The sequence below is a fragment of the Thunnus albacares genome, chromosome 5 (genome assembly GCF_914725855.1).
Source record: "Thunnus albacares chromosome 5, fThuAlb1.1, whole genome shotgun sequence".
In the NCBI taxonomy this organism is placed as follows: domain Eukaryota; kingdom Metazoa; phylum Chordata; class Actinopteri; order Scombriformes; family Scombridae; genus Thunnus; species Thunnus albacares.
In genome coordinates, this window is record NC_058110.1 from 14067264 (window position 1) to 14089006 (window position 21743).

At 40.4% G+C, this 21743-nt stretch overlaps 3 protein-coding genes across 4 annotated transcripts; 1 reads left to right on the forward strand and 2 right to left on the reverse strand.

Moving 5' to 3' along the window:
* The first annotated feature begins 22 nt into the window (after nucleotides 1-22).
* On the forward strand, nucleotides 23-4638 carry LOC122982836 (chymotrypsin-like elastase family member 2A). The gene is made up of 8 exons (XM_044352414.1): nucleotides 23-72; nucleotides 394-482; nucleotides 770-867; nucleotides 1472-1594; nucleotides 1863-1999; nucleotides 2999-3144; nucleotides 3383-3535; nucleotides 3665-4638. Exons 1-8 carry the CDS (start codon nucleotides 33-35, stop codon nucleotides 3680-3682), a joined length of 804 nt encoding a protein of 267 aa, XP_044208349.1. The 5' UTR covers nucleotides 23-32; the 3' UTR covers nucleotides 3683-4638.
* Nucleotides 4639-6710: 2072 nt separating this feature from the next.
* On the reverse strand, nucleotides 6711-10722 carry tmem51a (transmembrane protein 51a). Of its 2 annotated transcripts, none has more exons than XM_044352412.1 (3): nucleotides 10352-10722; nucleotides 8081-8542; nucleotides 6711-7448 (listed from the first exon to the last, which is right to left on the reverse strand). In XM_044352412.1, exons 2-3 carry the CDS (start codon nucleotides 8491-8493, stop codon nucleotides 7046-7048), a joined length of 816 nt encoding a protein of 271 aa, XP_044208347.1. In that variant the 5' UTR covers nucleotides 8494-8542; nucleotides 10352-10722; the 3' UTR covers nucleotides 6711-7045. The 2 variants fall into 2 exon arrangements, with proteins under 2 accessions (XP_044208347.1, XP_044208348.1); XM_044352413.1 differs by lacking the exon at nucleotides 10352-10722 and adding an exon at nucleotides 9477-9694.
* Nucleotides 10723-15801: 5079 nt separating this feature from the next.
* LOC122982123 (kazrin-A-like) lies at nucleotides 15802-20683 on the reverse strand. Its single transcript, XM_044351166.1, has 7 exons — nucleotides 19727-20683; nucleotides 19476-19594; nucleotides 18570-18801; nucleotides 18341-18442; nucleotides 17509-17675; nucleotides 17192-17333; nucleotides 15802-16804 (listed from the first exon to the last, which is right to left on the reverse strand). The coding sequence occupies exons 1-7, from the start codon at nucleotides 20084-20086 to the stop codon at nucleotides 16646-16648; spliced, it is 1281 nt and encodes a 426-aa protein (XP_044207101.1). The 5' UTR covers nucleotides 20087-20683; the 3' UTR covers nucleotides 15802-16645.
* Nucleotides 20684-21743: the final 1060 nt, after the last annotated feature.

Genomic DNA, 21743 nt, shown 5'->3' on the forward strand with positions numbered 1-21743 from the left:
AGATTTAGGCATACACTACATACTCTACAGTCATGAGGAGCCTGGTGTTTCTTGCTTTTGTGATAGCTAGTGGTGAGAAAAGTTTATATTTTCTAATGCTAGTTACTAAAAACCTAATTTGCTGTAGCATGAATGAGATGGCTAGTCTGTTAGTAGTCTTGCACAGAATGCTAATAATCACATTTTATTAAAAATTCTTTACAAGATTTAATCACAAACTTCCACAATACAATCATAAACCACTGCTTAATGTTTTGTCTGGTGCCAAAATTGCAATTGTCCTGAAAATTGTCATTATACTGTGGTGTTTATCCACAAATCTATTCATGGAAAATTAGCATGTAACACAAAATAACAAAAATGGTGTTTCTGACATTACTGGCCTTGTTCCAGCCTATGGATGTGGTCTTCCCACCTTCCCTCCTGTGCTGAGCAGGGTGGTGGCAGGAGAGGACGTCACGCCTCACAGCTGGCCCTGGCAGGTAGAGTCTGAGCTAAATGTATAGAAGCATGTTCACTCTGGCAACTGCAGAACAGCACAAACTCTAAATTTTCATTTCACCATAACAGATAGAAACATTTTACATTTAGTAATTTTTCACATTCACTCTCTGGGTCTTCTATCTTTTAAGAACATTGAACTCCTGATAGTGATTTTTCTTTCTTCTAGTGATTTATAGGGTGTTGGAGGGAGATTTTAGTCCATTTCAGTGCATCTCATCCATCCAGCACAGCAACGCACACTGTCCTCTCACTGTGCTCTGCTCAGATCTCACTCCAGTCAGACAGCAGTGGGCGCTGGAGGCACGTCTGTGGAGGCACCCTCATCTCCTCTGACTGGGTCCTCACCGCTGCACACTGCATCAAGTATGTTTAACTCAACACTGTGGGGAAGACTGTCAAATGATCAAAATCAGATTTTTCATCAATTACTGACTCTTAGATGTTCCAGATTTCATCCTCTGGTTTATGATTTTTGAACATAGTTGTTTAGGTTTACAAATCTATATATTGGATGTTCTACTAGGAATTAACTAATCGTTAGATTGATTATCCATGGCAGTTTTATGTAATTAAGATTTTTTTGTCAGGCAGTACTCCTCTGCCCAACAGGAAATGATGCATTTTTCTTTTTCTGTTACCTTAAAGGTGTTTTTGAGAATGAAAAGATGAAGGTAGTTCTTCTAGAGTTAGCAGCAATGGCCACCATCTGAGAGTGGCATATAAGGCAGAGACGATCACTGTAGAAAAAAAATTGTTGTCAGAAAAACAACATTGCTATCAAAAAGAAGGAGATCACACAGATTACTGCTGTAAAGCCTGTTAAAAATTAGTTGGTCACCCAAACAGGACAACCAAGCATTTGCAATCCACCAACAACTTAATCACAGTACTGCACACACAGGCAGAAAAAGTCAATATTACTGTCTAAAACCCCCATGGAAACACCGTGTCATCTGCCATCCCACAGTGACCGCTACAACTACAGAGTGGAGCTGGGTAAACACAGCCTGAAGGCGAGTGAGGAGGGCTCGATTGCTCGGAGTGCAGCCCAGATCATCACTCATGAGGACTACAACATCCTGCTCAGCCGGTAACAGCAACAGCCGCCCACACAGCTCAATAACACCTCATGAGTCCAAGTGGAGAGCAGAATCAGCAGACTGTCATGTATAAGCAGACAGGGTGTCAGTTAAAAGGTAATTTTTAAAATGGGGAGGCTGATGCAGCAACACATTTATGTACCGGACACTGCGTTCTTTGGGGGGGGGGGGGTTTGTTATTTTTGTATCATCACTTCCTGAATTTAGGTGAAACAACATCACTTCCTGAATGTGGGTACATTGTTTCCCTTTCTGCAGTAACGACATTGCCCTGATCAAGCTGTCTTCCCCCGTCACCTTCACTGATACAATCATGCCCGCCTGCCTCCCAGAGCTGGGCGTGGTCCTGCCCCACGGTGCTCCATGCTATGTCACCGGCTGGGGTCGACTCTCCAGTGAGTAAATCCATGTGAATCTGTACAGTCATTTCCCCCTGTCTGTGCATACCAGTCAATTTAGGTCAACTTACCAAGGTCCAAGAATATTTTACAATCATTAGTTGGTCAGAAAAATGTGTCAAGTATCCATCAAACTGCTCAACAAGCAGAGCTTAGAACTAGTAATGTCTGACGTGGAGATTCAGTCTCTACTGCAGCTACCAAACTCTTAGGCTGTGTCCTGAATTATATGTAAATCCTACAAGTGCAAAACAGTTTAAATTCCTACTGTTTAATCGCTTAGGACAGAGAGGTGGTATGTCAAAAGAAATAAAGAATTAAAATGATGAGTAATACATTTATTGTTCTCCAAAGCAATTTCGATGAGATTCATCCAAACTGTGCAATGGTATTTGTCCACTGAGTACTATTGCACAAGAGTCTTCCCTCACAAACCACAAAGCACGCAGACCAAGCCTTTCTATCAGGATTAATGTTAAATTTAGTTGACTCAATCTTGCTCAGTTTACTGCCTCTGGCTAAGATGTAGTAAAATCTGATAGGAAGCACGGTTTGCAACCCTCTTATCAGTCAAACATATGGAAACATCTGACTGTCCTGTGAGCTTCCTGCCTTTTACTGGGTTTGAACAATCTTGCACGATTGGACTGTTTAAACTCAGTTAGGAGATGCAATAAAAGGGAGTTTGTTAGTGCTTAAACTATCTGTGAAGTTACATATGACAGGATACAACATTTTAATAGGGTTTGGGTTAAATAAAAACAGCAAATCTAACCTTTAATATAATCTAATCAATGTAGCACCCTTGATGGTTCAATAGGCATCCCATGAACAGCATTTAGAAGAGGTTTTAGTAAATGCCACACATTGTCCTCCCTGGAAACCAAATATCTTAATCCTCTACTGCACCTTGTGTTGTCCCCTTGATGAACCTCCTTCAAAGCAAATAATCTTGTTTCTTACCCAAGCTCCAGTCAGCATGTTTCTTCCACACAGCCAGCGGTCCTCTGGCTGACATCCTGCAGCAGGCTCTCCTGCCAGTGGTCGGCCACGATATCTGCTCACAGCCCGACTGGTGGAGCGTCCTGGCAACGGACAAGATGGTCTGTGCCGGGGGAGACGGCATCACTGCTGGCTGTAACGTGAGTTCATAAAAAGAGGGGTCATGGAGTCATTTAATGGTGGATTAAAGTAGTTAAGTGATCTGTAAAAAAGAAATCAATCTTGTATAGTATGAAAGACTCAGGAAGATTCAAGGAAAAGAGATTTACTTAGAAATGGCATAAAAGGAAAATTCAGCATGACTAAGTGATAGCTGGTAATTATACCTCAGTGTCTGTAAATGAGCTGCTAGCCAATAGAGTATGTGCCGACCTACAGGGAGACTCTGGTGGCCCCCTGAACTGCCAGAACCCTGATGGCTCCTGGGACGTCCACGGCGTAGTGAGCTTCGGTTCTGGTCAGGGCTGCAACGTCTTCCAGAAGCCCACTGTCTTTACACAAGTCAGCTCTTACATCAGCTGGATGAACACAGTGAGAAATTTTTTCATCTTCTGATTACCTCGCCTGCATACACACAATGTAACCTGAAGCAAACAAAAGCCTGGGAGTTGAAAAACAGGAAGTGCATTATAATTGTGTGTTCTGTTGTTCACTCTGCAGGTTATGACCAACTACTGAAGAGGCGGTCGAAGTGCTTTTGTCAACAATAACACCAACTATGATTTATGATGTGTTGTCTCATTGTTTTTACTGCAAAGTCAAAGGCTATATATACTACTGTTATTTTGGTAATGCAGCTTTTAACAAAACGTGACTGAGTCCATGCCATAGACACCTAAAAACAAGAAACCATCTTTTAATTTGGCCCTAACAACTACACAGCCTCCAGACATTTCTGTCAGCTTTCAACACAGCAGCTGCATATTCAGTAAGAATTGGTGAACAGCAACAAAGTTCAGTGGATAATGTCACGAGTCAACATGGAATTAGACTAACGATCATTTAATAATCACATCAAAATATACTGAGTTAATTAACAAATACTTCCTTTTATTTCCCATAAAATATTCATGAGATAAATTTGTTTTCACTCTTCAGAAAAAACACAAATTCTACACAAATTAAAATAAACATAGAAAAGCATGTTTTCACAGTACACATACAAGAAATAGATTTAAGTAATAAAAAAAAAACAACAATAAATGAAATGGACAACAGTTTGTGTTTGGGGCACTCTAAATAAAACAGAAAGTGACTGCTAATCAAAACACTATGATTCATCAATGTAAAACTTTTTGACTACGTTGTAATAAAATCATGTAGTTAACCGGTCCTTTGCAAATGAGGTACAATGACAATGTCTGCAGTATTGAACGTAACAAAAATGAATCAATACACTGTGGGAAGTTTCAACTTCAAAAACAATCCAGAGAAATGTAGACATGGCTGTTTCATGTTCAGTTCCAATGACAAACCTGTAGTGGCTCAGTGACCTTGTTGCCTTTTGTTTGACAGATAATATTATATATGATAATATATAATATGGGGCGCCCTGGTTGTCTAATGGTTAAAGGTGCATACCACATAATCACAACCCTCACTGCATAGCCCATCTCTCTCTCCTTATGCATCCAGTCTCTCTCCACTGGCAAAAATGCCAAAAAAAAATCGTTTTAAAAGAAAAAAAGCTGGCAATATATAACATAACCTCCTGATAGAGTAGCTTTTTTTGCTTTTAACTACACTGTTTTACTCAAAGACAATGTAGAACTGGATGATGCAGTCACTGATAAATGTTCCTTTTGTCCAACAAAAACAAAAGAGGAGAAATCTTAGTTGTGCAACTTCACAAAATATGCAGCTGAATTTGTAACTGAGTGACTGATATTTGATATATCATTCTGTTTGGACAAGTCTAATCTGAGGAATAAAAGACAGTTATTGATAGTGTATGTTGCTGGAAAACCCATTTTCCCTGATCACAGCTGTGAGCTATCCTTCTTTTCTTTTTGCTCATTCTCAGCATACTTCTGAGTGAAAACAGGGCTGCGAGTCAAGCTGTGGTTGGAGGAATGGTGATGAGCAAGCGAGTGAGTAACAGTTGCTGTTATTGCGGCGCAGCTGCACAGTCAAAGAGTCTTTCTGTTGGTCATCTTGAATAAGAACAAAAACAAGTGAAGACTACACAACTGCCTTCACAGCTCAACTGTGTTCACCATGGCTACAGGGTAAAGGCTTTCAGCTATTCGCGAGCTCCTTCCATCATTCTCTTGCACACTTCCTTCTCTACCCGCCGTTTTTAAAATAAAAGCAACACTGCACTGGAAGTGAAACTCAACTTCAGTCATACAATGTCTTTTGAAATGTTTTAGGAAGAGCAGCATTGTATTTCTGAACACAAAGGCACTTAACTCTTTAATATTACAACATGTTAGCATGACCACTCCTACCAGACTCCATGAGAAGACACCCTCAACTTCCTGGGAAATTGTTTCTTCCAACGAAACAATTTCTCTGTAATTTTGACCACTGGTGCTGCACTAGATAAGGTGAATACACAATTTCATCCATTAAATCCAGAAGATATTTTTAACAACAGCCTCCTTCAATTCTCTCACTTTTGAATGACCTTTCGGTCGTACCTTAACCATCAACTCAACTCTACGTCACTTTTAGTTCATCTGTGTCTTTGTTGCACACAGGCAACTGTTTGCTAACTTCTTAGCTGTGATAAGTGATATACTAATGCTGGATTAGGGCTGTGTTTGTTTTGGGGTCTGTATGCCCCCTACTGGTCAAAATTTGTTTAATACAGCTTTAAGGAAGTAAAGATACACTCTCATAGCGTCTTTAATGATACAACTAACAGTAAATGCAATAATTTTCTAATTTAGGCCCATATGTCCCACTCATTAAAGAAATACCCACAACTTTAACATCACATAGCTTTGACCATGACCAGACCATGTGCTGTAGAGTGTTTATTTTATCCATCTTTCAAACTAGTGTTTCTGTTCCATTTAATAAATATACTGCAGTACTGGATGGCAACATTTTAGTGTCTTGATATAATAAGTAAGATAAAACAAGCATTCAACACCAAAAGTACATTTCCCATTAGGTTTTGGTAGAGTGACAGTTCCTATGGCCAAGAGTCATGGGAACTGTAGTTCATAAATACTAACAAAATAAGCCTTGTTTCATCTCGATTAAAAATATCAAATGCAGCTGTCCAGTACAGCAGTAGATACCCCATTTATCTTGGACAGAAAACAACAGTATTATCTTTCAGATAAGCTAGCTGAACAGAAACTAACATGGAAGTAGGCTGTCTTGCTCTGTATAGCAATTAACACTTATTGAAATTGTCATTTACTGCAAAACTCTAGATTACCAGGAGAGACAATATTGTTGGCAGTGAGAGTTTATGTGTAAAATGACACCTGCTGAGTATATACAGTGCTCAGTCACTCACTGTGGAGTCTATACCTGGTAAACCCCTGGCAGTAGTAATCCAGAGCCTGTCAGGGTGATACACTGCCTAAACAGCAGCTCCTTCACAAAATGAGTGCCCTGCTCATATCCATTTAAGCGTGCACACAAATCCTCACTAGAACCACTCACTGATGTCTTGTGATCTCTTCAGAGGTCAACTCACATGTCAGTGAGTTGTTAATGAACAGAAAACGACTTGGGCATAGAGGAAAACTGCATTTGGTGTGTGCTTTTATTCCAAAGTGCCATAAAAAAGTATCCATCCAGACTATGTCCGTCACTATCTGTCTGCAACTGTTTCCAAGATCCAGTGACATCCAACATTTAAAAAAGAAAAGTTTCTTCTGTTCAGTGCTTTGGAGTGACGTGGCATGAATGATAGATTTGAACAGATACTGTGTTTCATAACAAAGTGCCACTAAGAACATTCTGCAAAAGGAGCCATCTTCAAGTCTTGGCTCAACAAGGCCGACCCAGATCCACATACGGTGATCACAGAGAATTCCAGTAATTCAGTAGATTGTTTTAAACATGGTCACCCTGATCTTAAAGCGGTGGCACTTTATCCTCATACTGCGGAGGCGGGGTAAGTGGTTCTATACTCATTCCAGCTGCTGGCTGAGAATTATCAATATTTTTCATGTGCATCTTCTCTGATTTAATCCTGCGGATCTTGATAGGGAGGAGTTTGCGGCTACTTTTCCCAGGTCTATGATTTGAAGTGGAAGCAGCAGAGGGAGCACCAGAAGCTGGAGCAGGCTGTGCCTCAGTTGCTTGGACCTCTGGCCCCTCGAATTCATACCGCACCCCATCAACTTGGACCAAGTCGTCGTAGGAGGGTAGCTGGGAGGAGCTTGGGTTAGGGTTGCTCTGCCGGACAGGGTACTGGCCACTGCCTACTGCCTCTTCATAGGTGGGTACAGCGTAACGCTGGGCTTGCTCCTCAGCACTGCAGACATTTATAGAAACATACATGAATGGCACACATGAATCATTACGTGTACACCAACAGGTCCACTGCTAGAGCTAAAAAGTGTAGGATAATAATATAAAAGCAATATTTGATGATTCTCAAATGCTTATCAAGGAACATTTTAAGTGTTTGACAGATTTTAGTTGTTTGGGGATTGATAGCTTAGAGCTGTGCAATCATGTGCTCGCTGGTGGGATGCTCTTAACATTCAAGTCCTCAGAGTGTGACATCAAAAAGCTTCAAATTATCTTACTATGACGTTGCTTAATCAACTCAGGAGACTAAAAACTCCTGATACAGCAAAAAGTAGTTTTTAAGCAGCCAAGTCTCAAGTCTCAGATATCAGAGAGAAGGAATATCAGCCAAAACTATTAACGTCATGGATTATCTTCTTATCAAGTTATAGGACGAGTAAAATATTGTTGACAGAAAGTCCTTTCCAAAGACTTAGTTTTTAATCGTCAAATACATTCTCATTCATTTAAAACTGATGTTGAGCCTTCTTCTCACACACATAACAAGAAACATAAAGTATTCATGTTGGATTATAATGCTATATTCTTGATGTGCTTATATGATTTAGTCAGAAATCTATGACTTGGACTCACATTTCTCTTTCCTCCTGCTCAGTAGCTGCCACTCCTCTGTGGGACTCCTGGAGCCTCATCTGCTCCCGCTGTTTATTCCTCATTCCCAGACACAAGGACAGCAGCAGCATGACCACCCCAGAACCCACCAAGACAAAGGCCACAGAGGACGCTTTATTCTTCCTGCCACCATGATCTCCATCTCCTCCTCCTGTATTGCTGCTGTTACCGGCCGTGTCCGCAGGTACTACACTCCACACAATCATCACAATGCCGAGGGCAACAAGCCCAACCCCCAAAGCACACAGTGCATACTGGGAACCAGAGTTTCCACTGTTCTCAGTGCTGCTGCTGTTGTTGTTGTTGTTATTACTGTTGTTGCTGGTGCCTCCTCTGCTATGAGGGTCTGGTGGTCCATCCACACTGGAACGCATCTTGTCAGTCCCTCAAATTCAGTCAGACCAGCTGCGGTGAGGTCAAAAACTGTTGAGTGAAATGCATGAGGTCAGACACAGACTAGAAACCTTAAAAACAAACATAAGATACCACAGAATGTAACAAAAAAATCTAACATTTTAAATATAGTTGTTTCTGACCTTTCCTGTAAAACAACCCTGATGCTGAAAACGTCACAGAACATCCAAACTATTATTTTTGGTTGTGCCCTTTTGAAAAAATTGGACCTCTTGCGAGCTGGTATCTGAAGTTGTATGACTCCAACCAGCCAGAGCTCTCCTTTTAAGATATGAACGTCATCTATGAAGATATTGCTGAACATGCCTCTGCGGCCCAGAGATTTGTTCTTTATGAGAGTCCAAGTCCATTTTTCAGTGAAATGGACAGAGCATAAAACTCACTGACTTAAAATACCACTGAGGCTTCTACGGAAAGGCGTGTTGTGTGGTAAAAAATTTACAGCATGCTCACCTCCCGAGAGTCACTAGTTACCCAGTGTCAACACATTACAAGGGTAGAAAAGGACAGCTATGACCACCAGAAATATTACAATATCTTGGCAGCTATACTGTACTTTCTTCTGTTTCCCCATCTTGTATCATAAAGTGTTTACTGTGAATCCAAAACCAAACATTAATAGCTTAGCATTCATTTCACTGTTGTACACAGTAATCTAATTCTCTGAAATGCAATGAGCATGACCAATGAGCATATTTGCAGATTTACTGCATACTTATAACAGGCCATGGATCACAAGGCTTCCCTCCACTATAACTTTAGAAATAAATCTTTGCTAGTTTAAAGAGAGGAGGAGGACATCTGGGAGTTGAAAATAAAACTCAGACAAAAGTCCAAGGAATAAACTATCTATATATAAAACTCTGTTATCATTAAATACTCCTATCAGACATTTAACCTCAGATAAACGAGCAAAGTTAAGTGTCTACAAACGTGCCCAAACCTGCTGGGAGAGAGTGGGACAGCCAGCAAACCCCCACTCTGAATCAGAGATACCTTCTCACAGAAGAATGCTTGGCATGAGACTAGAGCTGGGAAGTTCCTGTGTTTGACTTATCTCAGTGTACTCGAGCGGATTCAAGTGTTTTCCAGTACTGGCCACTATAATGCAGTATCAATACTTCATCATCCTCGCAAAGTATTAAGCTGTATACTAAATACAGCTGATAATTGTTTTAGTAGACTGACTTATTGTCATCATGACAGCTGTGACACAATGCAAAATCACATCATGACTCACAGGCACACAGACAATAATCGCACACGCCTGGCACAGCTGTGCAACATGTCACATATTACACTATTGTAGGCCTACTTACAGAGCAGCCTAAAGGTTATATTTCACCACAGGGCGGGTTTTTACAGTAAAGTAAGTAAGACATTGACAGGCTTGCTCATGAAAAACCCTTCATCCCACATAACCCTGTACAACATGTAATTATTGTGTGTGGTCTTGTGTGTTTTATTCTTACTCTACAGCCAACTCATCACAAAAGTCTCTAAGTTTATTCAACATTATAGTTTAGGTCAGATAATGAGCTTAACTATGTTTTTTGAGTGTCTAAATGTAAAGCTGGAGCCTGTTTGAGTATTAAATTCTCACAGTAACATATTTTCCCGTTGAACACATGCAGTGTCCGCTTTGCTACAACACTGGGCGGGTTGCTTACGTTGACACAGCAGGACACTTCATGCAGTGCAACAAAAACTTTCCAGGACTGAAACCTTTTAAAACTTCGACTATTGTGTAACTTTTCGTAACATTTCAGCGGTGCAAATGAATACATCGACGAGCGAGTGTGTCGGTTTTACACTCACCTTTCCATCGTTTGATAATAAGTAACTCTTCTTCTTCCTCTTCTTCTTCTTCTTCTCACAGCTGGGAGGAGGTGTGTTGTTGCTTTTCAAACTCCGCCGACGCGTATAGGAGTTTGTGTAGCATAGTTTTTGTATCAAATAGCGTTTATGGATCAGGAACTTTCTTCAGAGGCGGACAGAGAGGGAGAGAGCGGGAGAGGAGGGGGCTCAGCAGCACCACACTTCCAGTTTAGAAGTTAACCCTTTCACTACCTGCTGCTGGATGCAGAACCGTGTGGGCGGGGCCGGTGTCGTACCAAAAAGAAGTGAGTCTGACAAAAACTGATGCCTACAGCCTGTTAAAGCTGTATATGTATACAGATGCTTTTATCTTTTTGCTTTTGCTTTTTTGCTTTCTTTTTTTTGCTTTGTACCGTTTGTTATTGTGCTGTTATATGTTTTATTTGTAAGGGACTGCAGATGAAAATGAGCTTTAAAGCTAACTCTGGTGCAGTACTGTACATTGTCCAAATAAATACAATACAATAATGTGCAAAAACACGTATCTTTATGTCCATGGTATGTCTTTGTGAAATGTGGCCATAGGAGTGTTATTGCAGTTTACGCCCCCTGATTATGTTGATGCCCTAGGCGAGATTTGCTATCAGAGCCCCCAAAAAAGAGCAACAATAGTACCTCCAGTCCAAGAACTTCAAAAATGAATTCACACTTAAATTAAGTGTACCAATGGTAGGCTACTTCCAGAGTCCTCCCAGCCCTCAGATAAAAAGGCAAGTTGGGGTCAAGGTGCATTCAAGAGTGTTTGGTGGCACAACATTAATGTGCTATTGAACATCCTCATTATTATGTGTTTTTGTTGTTTTCCAGTTTGTTTGTTTCCCTGCTGGTATGTGCATGTGTGTTACTGTTCTGAGTCTAGCAGGTTCAGTGCCCACTCCTTTATAAAAATACATGTCTTTGTTCCTTGATGGATCATTATAAAAGGTAATTATATTTGTCTTTGATTCAAATGTTGTATAATCTTGTAAAACCCAATAAAAAAGGTTTTAAAAAAAATAAAAATGTGTGTGTGAGTCTTTGGTGGCATGGCATGATGTAGCACATTAATGTTGGTGGCTGTCAGGCAAAAACTGACTAAATAATAAGGCTTTGAAATACAAACCAGATGAAAACTCATGCAAGTCAATGGGGGAAAAACAGAGGACAAACTTAAAAGCTGTGTTAATAAAGAACACAAAGCAAATTTTCACCTTGCGTCAGTTTGACCGCTGGATCATTTGTGTTTAAATGATAATGATGATTGTTTTAAACAGCCAAAATACATTACTGTACATTAGCTGTAAGCTAGCTAGCAGTAGCAGGCACCGACTGTGTCTGTGGGAAGTGTGTCTGTGTGTTTGTGTTCAGTGTCTAAATTTACTCGGTTAGTCTTTGCATTGACTTTGTATGTAATTGATCCGCACAAAAAAATTTGCATTCTGTCTGAACACATCATATGAATGGAGAATGAGTGTTTCCAAAAGCTGTGTACAAGCACACCTGTCAGTAAAAAACACTGCCACTCATTTGGTCCCCCTCCCCCCTTCATTTGGCGCCCTAGGTGACAGTAGCGTATGTCACAAGATGCCACTGAATGTGAGGAAGTATTTTTGGTATTTTACTTCTGCTTACACAGCCGCAGCGCAAGTTTCCTCAGTTTCCAGCATCAGTCAACTACTACTAACTTTTAAACACGCCAAATGATTTTTCTTGTACTGGTCTCTTCATTTTGCTGTGTTATAAAATGCCTGGAACATACAATTCAACAGACAAGATATATAATATCATGTATATATCGTCATAAAATCAGGGCAACGCTTGATTTCACAGTTTCGTAAATTCCTTAAAAAAAAAAAACAGGTACTTTCCAGGAATGAAGAATGTGTTATTTGAAACTTATATTTAAAGTAGAACATTTCCAATGAAATACTGTAATTCAAATTAAATGCAAAGCAAATGGAGCCTCGAAAGTATTTCAGTCAGGGCATCGCAGGTCAGCTGAAAATGGGAAAATGGGAAAATGTGTCTACCAGCAACATACAATTCAACATATGAATATTACTTGGGTTTAAAAAATGTTTAAAGTTTTTTATGCAAAAATGCCAAAAGTTTGCTGTTTTCAGCTTTTTAAATGATTCATGATTTAAATGATTTCATGCTTTTCTTTGTCATACATGATTGCAAACAGAATATCTTGGGGCTTTGGCCTGTTGTCAGACAAAACAAGACATCTAAAGACATCAAAACCTTTGCTGTTGGCAAATTGTAACGGTCATGTTTCACTATTTTCTGCCATTTTATAGACCAATAATTATCAATATAAATAATCATTAGTTGATGTCCATCCACAATAACAGGCCTTTAATCATGGATTTTGACATGTCACAGTAGGAAACCATGTGTAAAAAATAAAATGAATGATGGCTGAATTCCATTTAGCTGTGTAAGTTTCCTTCAGATCCCAGCAGACATTTCAACTTGTCATTCTGCAGAGGGAAAAGTTAAAGTTTTATTAATAATATTAATTTTGTTCAGCTGTCCCAGTAAGCCATGACATTGTGACATGAGCAAGCATGCACAATACTGTATCAGGACCCTGAAACTGAAGCAGCTAAATGGAATTCAGCCATCATTAATCATCATTATTATTTAAACCTGTGTTTTTACTACTGTGACATGTCAAAATGTTCTCTGTGAAAAAGGCCTGTTGTAAATCATGACACTATTGTGCATGCTGGCATTTATAAATATACCTTTGCAGATTTTTGATGTGAATGTACCATACCACATTCAAAACATTGTTACAATTAGTATCTTGTATGCAGTTGGGAAAGACAGTTGTGTTTGTAGTTTTCTGTTAGTTTCATAATTTTCTCATCATTTGGAGTAAAAAAAAAAAAAGTCATCTTTGGTGAGGCTCTACATGTAGAAAGGAAAATTTTGGTTATGAATTGAGGTGTGAAACAAACTGAAGGAAAATCCCAGAGTGGAATATTTCTGTTGACTGAAGGTCACATGACTATGACTCTTTTAGTTCTATCATACAGGAACTACGTTTAGTCCCTGCTGTTAAAATACTTATAGTTTAGTTCCTTGGTTTCTCAAAACGTTCTGAGAAAGTTCCTGTGGTCAACGCCCCAATAGTTTCTGATGTACATAACAATACATGCCAAGTCAATTTGTGATCCACTGTTTTACAACATGAATAACAACTGTTATCACCAAACAAGACTCAAAACTTCCCCATGCTGTAAACATTGACAGATGAGTCAGTTTCATATCAGTCTGACGTAATCAACCTTTATCTTCTTCTCTGTAAATATATAACCTATTCCCCATCAATCCTTTCAAGCCCTTTTGACATGACTCAGACGGTCATGCCTCATGCCTTTACTCAACACAATACAGGCGTCTGTGTGTTCGTGCTTATGTTTGCTCGTATGCCATTTAGATTTTGGAGAGTTACCCTGGACAGTAATAATCAACTCCACTTGGCTCCACTTCCTCGTCCCTGTCTCCTCTACTGTATTGGCCTGCCAGAACACGGACTGGCCTATTTTACAATAATGACAAAACCAGTCCCAATCCTGGCCACTTGATGTATTGTTCTTTTTCAGTGAGGGAACTCCGTTGTTCTGCGCTCTAGGGAGGTTTTCTTCCTCTTAAGCTTTTGTGTGGTTCCTCTGTTTTATTACACACACACACACAGGAAAAGACAGACAGAGAACCACAGTAAAAAGCCTTGATTACATCTTGATTGCATCTTATAGTTTGACTTGAACTCCTATCACTGTTAGCCTGCAATCAAATTAAGTTCTGCACTGGAATAATCTCACAGTAAAATAGATAAACTTGACTTGCAAGGCCTCTAAGCTTAGCCAGTTGCTCAGGCTATAGATATGATAAGTGGCATTAGATTCTTCAGTCAATATTCTGTTCTGTGTATCTGCCCCTTGAAAAACACTGTCTTGATTTTGTTGCTGCAGTCCGACTTGCACAATCATTCACATCCACTAATGTATAATGGTTGATCTTGGTCTTACGGATGTGTCATGAACATGTAATAACATCTCTCCACTGAATGTTTCCTTAATAATTTGTTTAGTTCATTTCACTTCACCTGACACACCTTCACTACTCATACCTCTGATATCACAAAGGTGTTGAGTACAAAGGCCCATCATATAATGAATTGCTCGTTTCATTTTTGCCAACCATGGGTGGGTTTACCGGAAAGGTGCCAGTCAGAAAGATACAGCAGCCAGCCAGAGCTTAGCTGTCTCACTTGGTGCTGTGTCAACATTCGCTTGCTCCAAAGTCTGAGTCATCGTGAATAAGAGGAGAGAGTTGCACCATACTATATTACGTAGAGGCGCAACAGAGACTTGAAATAACATGTCTAACAGCAGCAAATGATGCTGGAGTGACTCATCTCTCAAAATGCTCTGAGATTTGTCACGTGTACAGAACTAGCATACAAAGGTGATCACTGAGCTGGACCCCAAGCTGCAGTACAGCGGAGGCACTGAACCACACAGACTGCCTCATAAACCTTTAGTCATGCAAATGAGTTCGATAAGGAAGATTGTTTGTCCTTTTATTCTTACTGTTGTCAACTTCCATTCATTCATTTTCCAGCATCTCCATCATTTCCTTTCCCACAAAGTCAAAGCTCCTCTCATTCATACATTTCATTCATTCCTAATCTGACCAATCAACTTGTAATCATCTTTTTTGTGCTCACTTTTGTTGGTCCGCTTGTTTGTTTTTATCCACTGGGGGAAGTCTAATTCAAAACAAACTGAAAGACACAGAGCACTGCAATATTATTTCCCTATAAAGTTATTATGGCGTGTTAGCAAACAGTCGCATATTTAAGCATCTAGCATTTATTTGGAGTCAAGTTCCTGAGCACAACAGCTGGCTCTATAGCTGCCATATATGCGACTTGCTTCCCCAACTACTTAGATGCTACCTTTGCTGTTTGGTACTGGACAGTTAGCTTACAGTAGGTTTACTGGAGCTTTTTGTTGCTGAAAACAGCAGCGTTGATTAAAGCAGTGAGACTGAACCGTACAGGATATTTGTGGCTGTAAAACCAAAACAGTGAGTAAAGTTCCACAGAACTGCAGAGTCGGCTGATAATTCTCTGTGGTTTTGTGATTGTGCAACCAAGCAAACCATTAGCATGACATGTAATCACTTTATTCATTGTTACTGTGAAAAATACTGACTTGTGGAACTTAAAACATTAATATTTTGATATTCTGCTTTCAAGACTGAAGTGTTTTACCTCTTATCTTCACCATTTTCTTCAGACACACTTACAGACACATCGCAGTTTAAGAAGTTACGTCCATCATCCACCCGTGTTTATGTTTAACTTTTTGCTGAAGATATGTGCAAAGGTGTAATCATAAGATTTTATTTCATTTCTTTTATTTCATTAAAAGGAACAGTCTTACCATTTCACATATTTGCATCCTCACACTTTTTAGCCCACAGGCTTCCACGGACGTACAGCTCTGCAGTCATCTTTTGTTGGCTTTGTCCAAATCTTTTTCCATGTTCACTGCACAGTATAAAACATCTGAAGAGGGTGCTACCTTTGTTTAGACACAACAGTGTAAATGTGCAAGATGAAAAATGACTATCAAACATATACTCTAGAATTTAAAACTCAATTCAAGTCTTTTTTTTTTTTTTGTTAATTGTCCTTAGCTACATTGGCAAGGCATCACGAAAACAGCAGAAATTTAAAGAGAACTGAATCAAACAAGAACAATTTACACTGATATGAAACTTTTTTTCATTTTGTCATCAAGTACCCTGTATAATACAAACTATCTTATTTTAAAATCTCATTTCCTTCAGGTAAACAGACTGCTTGTCACTTAGTCAACAAAAACAAACTGCCAAGTCACATCCTGCCTGGTTCACAAAGAACCGTTCACACAAAGAAATAGAAAAATAATCATTTAGCTTCAGTCCTTCATCTCATGATTCTGGCGTTGGGGAATAGAAACGACTGCCCTCGAAACAATCAAAACACCACTTGCCCACAACGACTCTGACACAGTTTTCCTTAAACCAGGAAACTTATAAAAAAGAAACCTGTCCCTTTAAAAAAGTGCAATCTGTCCTGTAAAGGCTCATCTTTACAAAAACATAACCATCTCATGTTCAGGTACACATAGAAGACAAATGTCCATGACGTAGATCGTAGCTGTGATGACGCTGACGTCTCTGATGACCTCACACATTGGTGACCTCGATGCTGGTGTAACCGCGGATCGGGCTCCCCTCGGTTCTGGGTGGAGTCTGGTCTCGACCTTCCCGAGGAAGGGAGCCATAGCTGCTATGGCAACTCAAGTCCCGCCCACTGCGGGCTTTGGGGCTGAAGCCTGTTGGAGGCTGGAACACAAACACATCATTTTTACTACAAATACACTCAATCAAGGCTGTTTTTTCTCTGTTTGTTTGGTGCAACCGAAGACAAGATTATCATTACAGCTCATTTGATGTGGGAAATATTCTCCAGTGTTGTGTAATGCTGTATGTTTATAGTGTTGTGTTGTGTAATGTTGTATTCAGCCTGCTGTCATACAGCTTGTTTTGTCTCATTAATGTTATACACCTGCTGTGTCAAATCTGTTATATGCAGCAACAAGTTCTTCTGCACTATTATTAGTATTTGCAGAATCAAAATGCCCAACCCTGAATATAATACTTATATCATAGGCTAAAATTAAGAGATACAACTCTTGGAAGCTTCCAGGTAGGTCATCGCCCTCCACCCACCTTGACAGCCCTCCTTCTCAGTGAGCCCTCGTCATCAGTGTGTCGGCTAGTAGAGCTGGGCGGCCTGCCCAGGGAGTTCTGGCGAAGCAGTGTTGGTGGTGTTCCCAGGCCTAAACGCTCAAAGTCCTGTTTGGCGTCTGTCCTGCAGGAAGCATGGGAGGGATCAGAGTGTTGGGAACAGGGAGCTGCAGTCTGTAACTTATAGAATTTTCTCTCAAATGTCAAAAATAGTCCCCTTCTGATGCAAGGATCTCTTATCAACTTGCACCTAAACAGAGGCTAACTGGAACCTACAGCTGGAGTCTCTGTCTGCTCACCTGGCCGGACAAATCAGGATTTTCATCTCCTCAATAAGGTGTCTGCGAACCATGTGCTTGCTGTTGGGGATCCCCAGCACTGTTGCCATGGCGTCAGTGTTAAAAGTCGGGTCAAGTACCAAGACAGCACCATGAACTCCACTGTTTAAGAGGCTTTCAGCAAACTCCTGCACATGCAGAAGGAAAGAGTGACTTATTTCATTCATAACATCAAATCTTAAATCCTCTGATGGTACAGTATAGCCCCTCCTGGATAAAGGTAAAGATGGGGAGATCAACTGTTGCTGAAAAGTGATGTCAAATATGCTCTGTGACAAAGAACATATTGATTCATTTGTTGCTGTTTGACATGAGGACAGATTCAAACTCCCTGAGGATATTAACAGGATGTCAGCCTAGACAGCTTTATCTCTACATACCCTGATTGCAGTCAAGCTTCATAATGGAAAAATACTTTCCTATGCCAAGACAGTAGACAGTGTTGATTGGGGATATTCATATTGCAACATCACCATAGAGGCTGTTATCCAAACGCTTTTGTAATCATCTAGAAGCAGCTTAGAAGTACAACAATAAGGGTTTTTCTCATCACTCTGTGACAATAGGGAGTGCTGAGTAAACATAATTACTTACAATACCAAGACAGTGTTCCTATAACACTCAGTACATTAACATCTGTTGATTATAAATATCTAATCAAAAGATTTGCTTGGCTGCATGGACTGCAGCGACTTTTGCTAGAAAATGTGTCAGCTTTGGTTTTAAAATAGATGATATATTTACATACATGTTAAGAGAGTATTTTACACTCGCTCTTTCTCTCTGTACCCACCTTGAGGTCAATATCTCTGATCCATTTGATGACCCGATGAGAGGTCCATACCAGAGGATCCATGTTCTGGTGTTCACATTGTATCCGGCGAGCCTGGAGTGCCTGGAAACCATTTTAATAAACACTTTTGACACAACTGAAAGGTTTTATTTTTGCCTGTCCATAAAAATAAAACCATGTGTACATACCGTATGCACAGTGTGTATACTTACTGCGTATTCTCGCTTACCTCCTTGTCAAAATTGAGCAAGTGCAGCAGTTCGATGCCCAGCAGCAAGCTGACCTGGTGGAACTTCTTGGTGACGTTGAGGTGACGTTCAAGGTCGCGACGTGTCAGAGAGTTCAGCATGCGTCCGTCTACCAAATGGGTGTGAAAAGCCTGAGAGTACTGAGGCAAACCCACATCACTTAACCAGGCTTTAGCCACCCAGTGGTGATCCATATCTGCAGCCTTTGACAGCCTACAGACAGAGAGTGGAACGATTTCTTAAAAGGTCACTTCACCCAAATCACACTTGTCACTTACTCTTAGTTGTATCTAGATATGCAGATCATTTTGGATGGCCGACACCAAACAATGAAGATGATTTGACTTTCATTTGTGGTGCTCAAAGCCTGTTACATTAGAAACTACAGAACTCACCGTCAACAGTTTTATAGGGTCTATATTTTCAGTAGAAAGAAGTTCCAAATTAAACCGTTCGCTGTGAGTCGAACGATAAAGAGAAACAAGGACACTGACTGTAGAAAGGCACATTACTGTTGAATATTTCACATGTACTTTTTCAGTGCTTAAAGGTTGCAGAACTGACCCTTTAACGTGGCTACGTTTGCTGTTCAATGAGGACAAATCATCACACTATTGCAGAGAAAACGCAGACAAACATTCACATATAGAAAAAGCTGCATGTCATTCATCTGTTGGAGGAAACCTTGAAACTGTGGCCTTTATTGAAACTTGTCTGAACATTTCTCTCTATATATAAAGTCAATATTGTGACCTCAGAGAGTTATAACAAATGATGATCCCACACTACAGCGTATGGATGTTGTTACTATAACTCACCAACAGATGGCCCTATTACACTATAATGTAATGTGCAGTTTATTCAACAGTTCTGTTTCCCTTCCTCACCCTCTGCCATTCTCAGCATCTCTGTAATCTTCAATGGCCAGTCGGAGTTTACGGCGATGCATTAAACTGCTGACACCTAAACCCAGTTCCAGGTCCTCATCCGTTAGTCCCAGTAAAACCTGCAAAATGTCAAGGTAACCTTGTTTCAGTCAACTGCAACCAAAGTCACACAATCTAAGTTTTATACATCTGCAATTGTGCCCCATAATGTATCTAAAAATGCATCATCATCAGTCAGTGTTTTATCCCACCTTGCCACTCTTGACATTCTCCGAGCAGGTGCGGATGTACATGGGCATCGCCATGACAACCTCAAGCCAGGCCTGCACAGTGCCCGCCCTCCACTGGGACATGGGTGTGGTCCTGGCCAGCTCCACCTGCTGGAGGCGGTCCAGCTGGTCCTCGGAGCCGTCTGACAGGCTGAGGCTGAGGCGGGTGGGGCTGGAGAGGCTATCCGAGTCTGGGTGGGTGAGTGAGGGGGAGGGGAGAGGAGACATGTGGGTTGATGTAGTCGAGGGTGTGAGTGAAGGCAGAGGTGGTAGTGGGTATAGTGAGCGATGAAAAAAAACACAAAAGGTTAATTCCAACATACTGCAACAAATTGAAATCATAAAATCAGCCGAGTGCGGGCAAAGAACTAGACGGTGACTAATTTCTTCAAAACTAACACGCTTTTAACATCACTCTAAGCTTTTTGGCTGCATGACAACAAGCCAAGGGTTTGCCAATGATGCTGTAAACATAATTGCAGCTTTCACTGAAGAAGTCCATTAAACGGGCAGCTGTTTGAGCTGATGTAGTAACATGACTCATCTGTCTAAATTAGCCTGCAGCAACAAGCTTTATATAAATAACAGCCTGCAATTTGGAAATGTATGTTTTGATAAATTATGATCATAGAAATTCTGCCTCATCATCCTCAAATGATTCCCTGTAAATGCTTACCTGTTATGTTACTAAGTTGACCCACATACTTCCTGTTTACATTTTCTCATGATTTCAGTGTGTGGAGGCGTAATCACCTCAAGAAAATACAGTATTGATCGTCAACGCAGGTCACTTTGTTTCAACCTCAGCATTGTGAGAGCCGTTTCATTTTCATGTCTTTACCAGCGGGTGGCAACCTAGTGTCAGTTTTGGGAGCAGCACTGGTTCTGTAATCATGTATTGCTTTTAATATTGAACATATAATCATTGTGGTGCATCCCGTTTGAGGTGGGAGGTGTTTGGTTTTTGCCGTTCTTTTCATTGACAGAGAAAAGCCCCACCTGCGCAGCAGCACAGAAGTTTTTCTTTTTTAGTAATAAAACTGACATACCTCAATGTCACCTGTCTCATCAAATACTTGGTGAAAACCTCTACATCAGCACACATCCTGTAGAGCTCTCGATGCAGCCCTCAGAATGAGCCGATGGTGCAATAAATACAGAACACTATGGCTCATCCTGGGACTGTGCATGGGTTTTAGCTATCAAGGCTAAAGCTGTATAGACTCCTGGGAGGCTAATGAGCCTTGGATAAAAGCATCCAGACTGAGAGCTCAGTTATGAAGGACGGCCACAGACAGATTTGTTGGATTTTTTACTCTCCACGTCTATTTTATTTCAACTCTTAATTCAGTGGAAAAATAAGGATGTGAGATTGAATGATGCCCCCGATTTGTATATTTCACTCAAATGTCATTTGAGGCCAAACAAATAATAAATCCACCAGTTCTTTGTTTTTTATTCTGTGGTCCTGTCCGTTACTGTGTCTCCTTGTTTCTGTTGTTTCCAGCAAAGACAGCGAATGGAAACTCTCCTTTCTGGTCGGCTTACTGTACCACCGTGTGTTTACTCAAAAAGAGATTCACGGCTGAATGATTGTTGGGTTTGAATAAACAGATTTTTATTAAATGCAAGTAATTCATCTCAAACTGGATGCTTTTATGCGCTCTCCTAAGAGCAATGCATAAACTGAAGGTTCACTTCTAAGTGCTCCTTTGTGAGCAATTCATATTAAACTGAATAAATCTGCCCTTTTCGCCAGAAATGCACTCCTGTCCAGACACAAGGTCTGCTTCTCACATCCTAACAAAAGCATTTCACATTAAAAACTGCAGAATGGATTGTTTGACATCCAGTTGAATGCCAAGCTGTTGTGGACTCTCTGTGACCTTATGCCTTTTTAAAAACTCACCGAGTGCATCAGAAGAACCTTCTACAGATATGTGGTTGTATTATTGTGAAGAGTTTTGTGCCCTTTAAGTGAGGCCATACAATATGTGTT

Coding starts and splice junctions, on each gene's coding strand:
- tmem51a (XM_044352412.1), bottom strand. CDS start 8,493: ATGCGTTCCAGTGTGGATGGACCACCAGACCCTCATAGCAGAGGAGGC. Junction 7,449..8,080: donor GAGCAGGAGGAAAGAGAAAT/GTGAGTCCAAGT, acceptor AAATGTCTGCAG/TGCTGAGGAGCAAGCCCAGC.
- LOC122982123 (XM_044351166.1), bottom strand. CDS start 20,086: ATGATTTCAATTTGTTGCAGTATGTTGGAATTAACCTTTTGTGTTTTT. Junction 17,334..17,508: donor ATCCTGATTTGTCCGGCCAG/GTGAGCAGACAG, acceptor TGCTTCCTGCAG/GACAGACGCCAAACAGGACT. Junction 16,805..17,191: donor TGAGAAGGAGGGCTGTCAAG/GTGGGTGGAGGG, acceptor TTTGTGTTCCAG/CCTCCAACAGGCTTCAGCCC.
- LOC122982836 (XM_044352414.1), top strand. CDS start 33: ATGAGGAGCCTGGTGTTTCTTGCTTTTGTGATAGCTAGTG. Junction 2,000..2,998: donor CGGCTGGGGTCGACTCTCCA/GTGAGTAAATCC, acceptor TCTTCCACACAG/CCAGCGGTCCTCTGGCTGAC. Junction 3,145..3,382: donor GCATCACTGCTGGCTGTAAC/GTGAGTTCATAA, acceptor GCCGACCTACAG/GGAGACTCTGGTGGCCCCCT.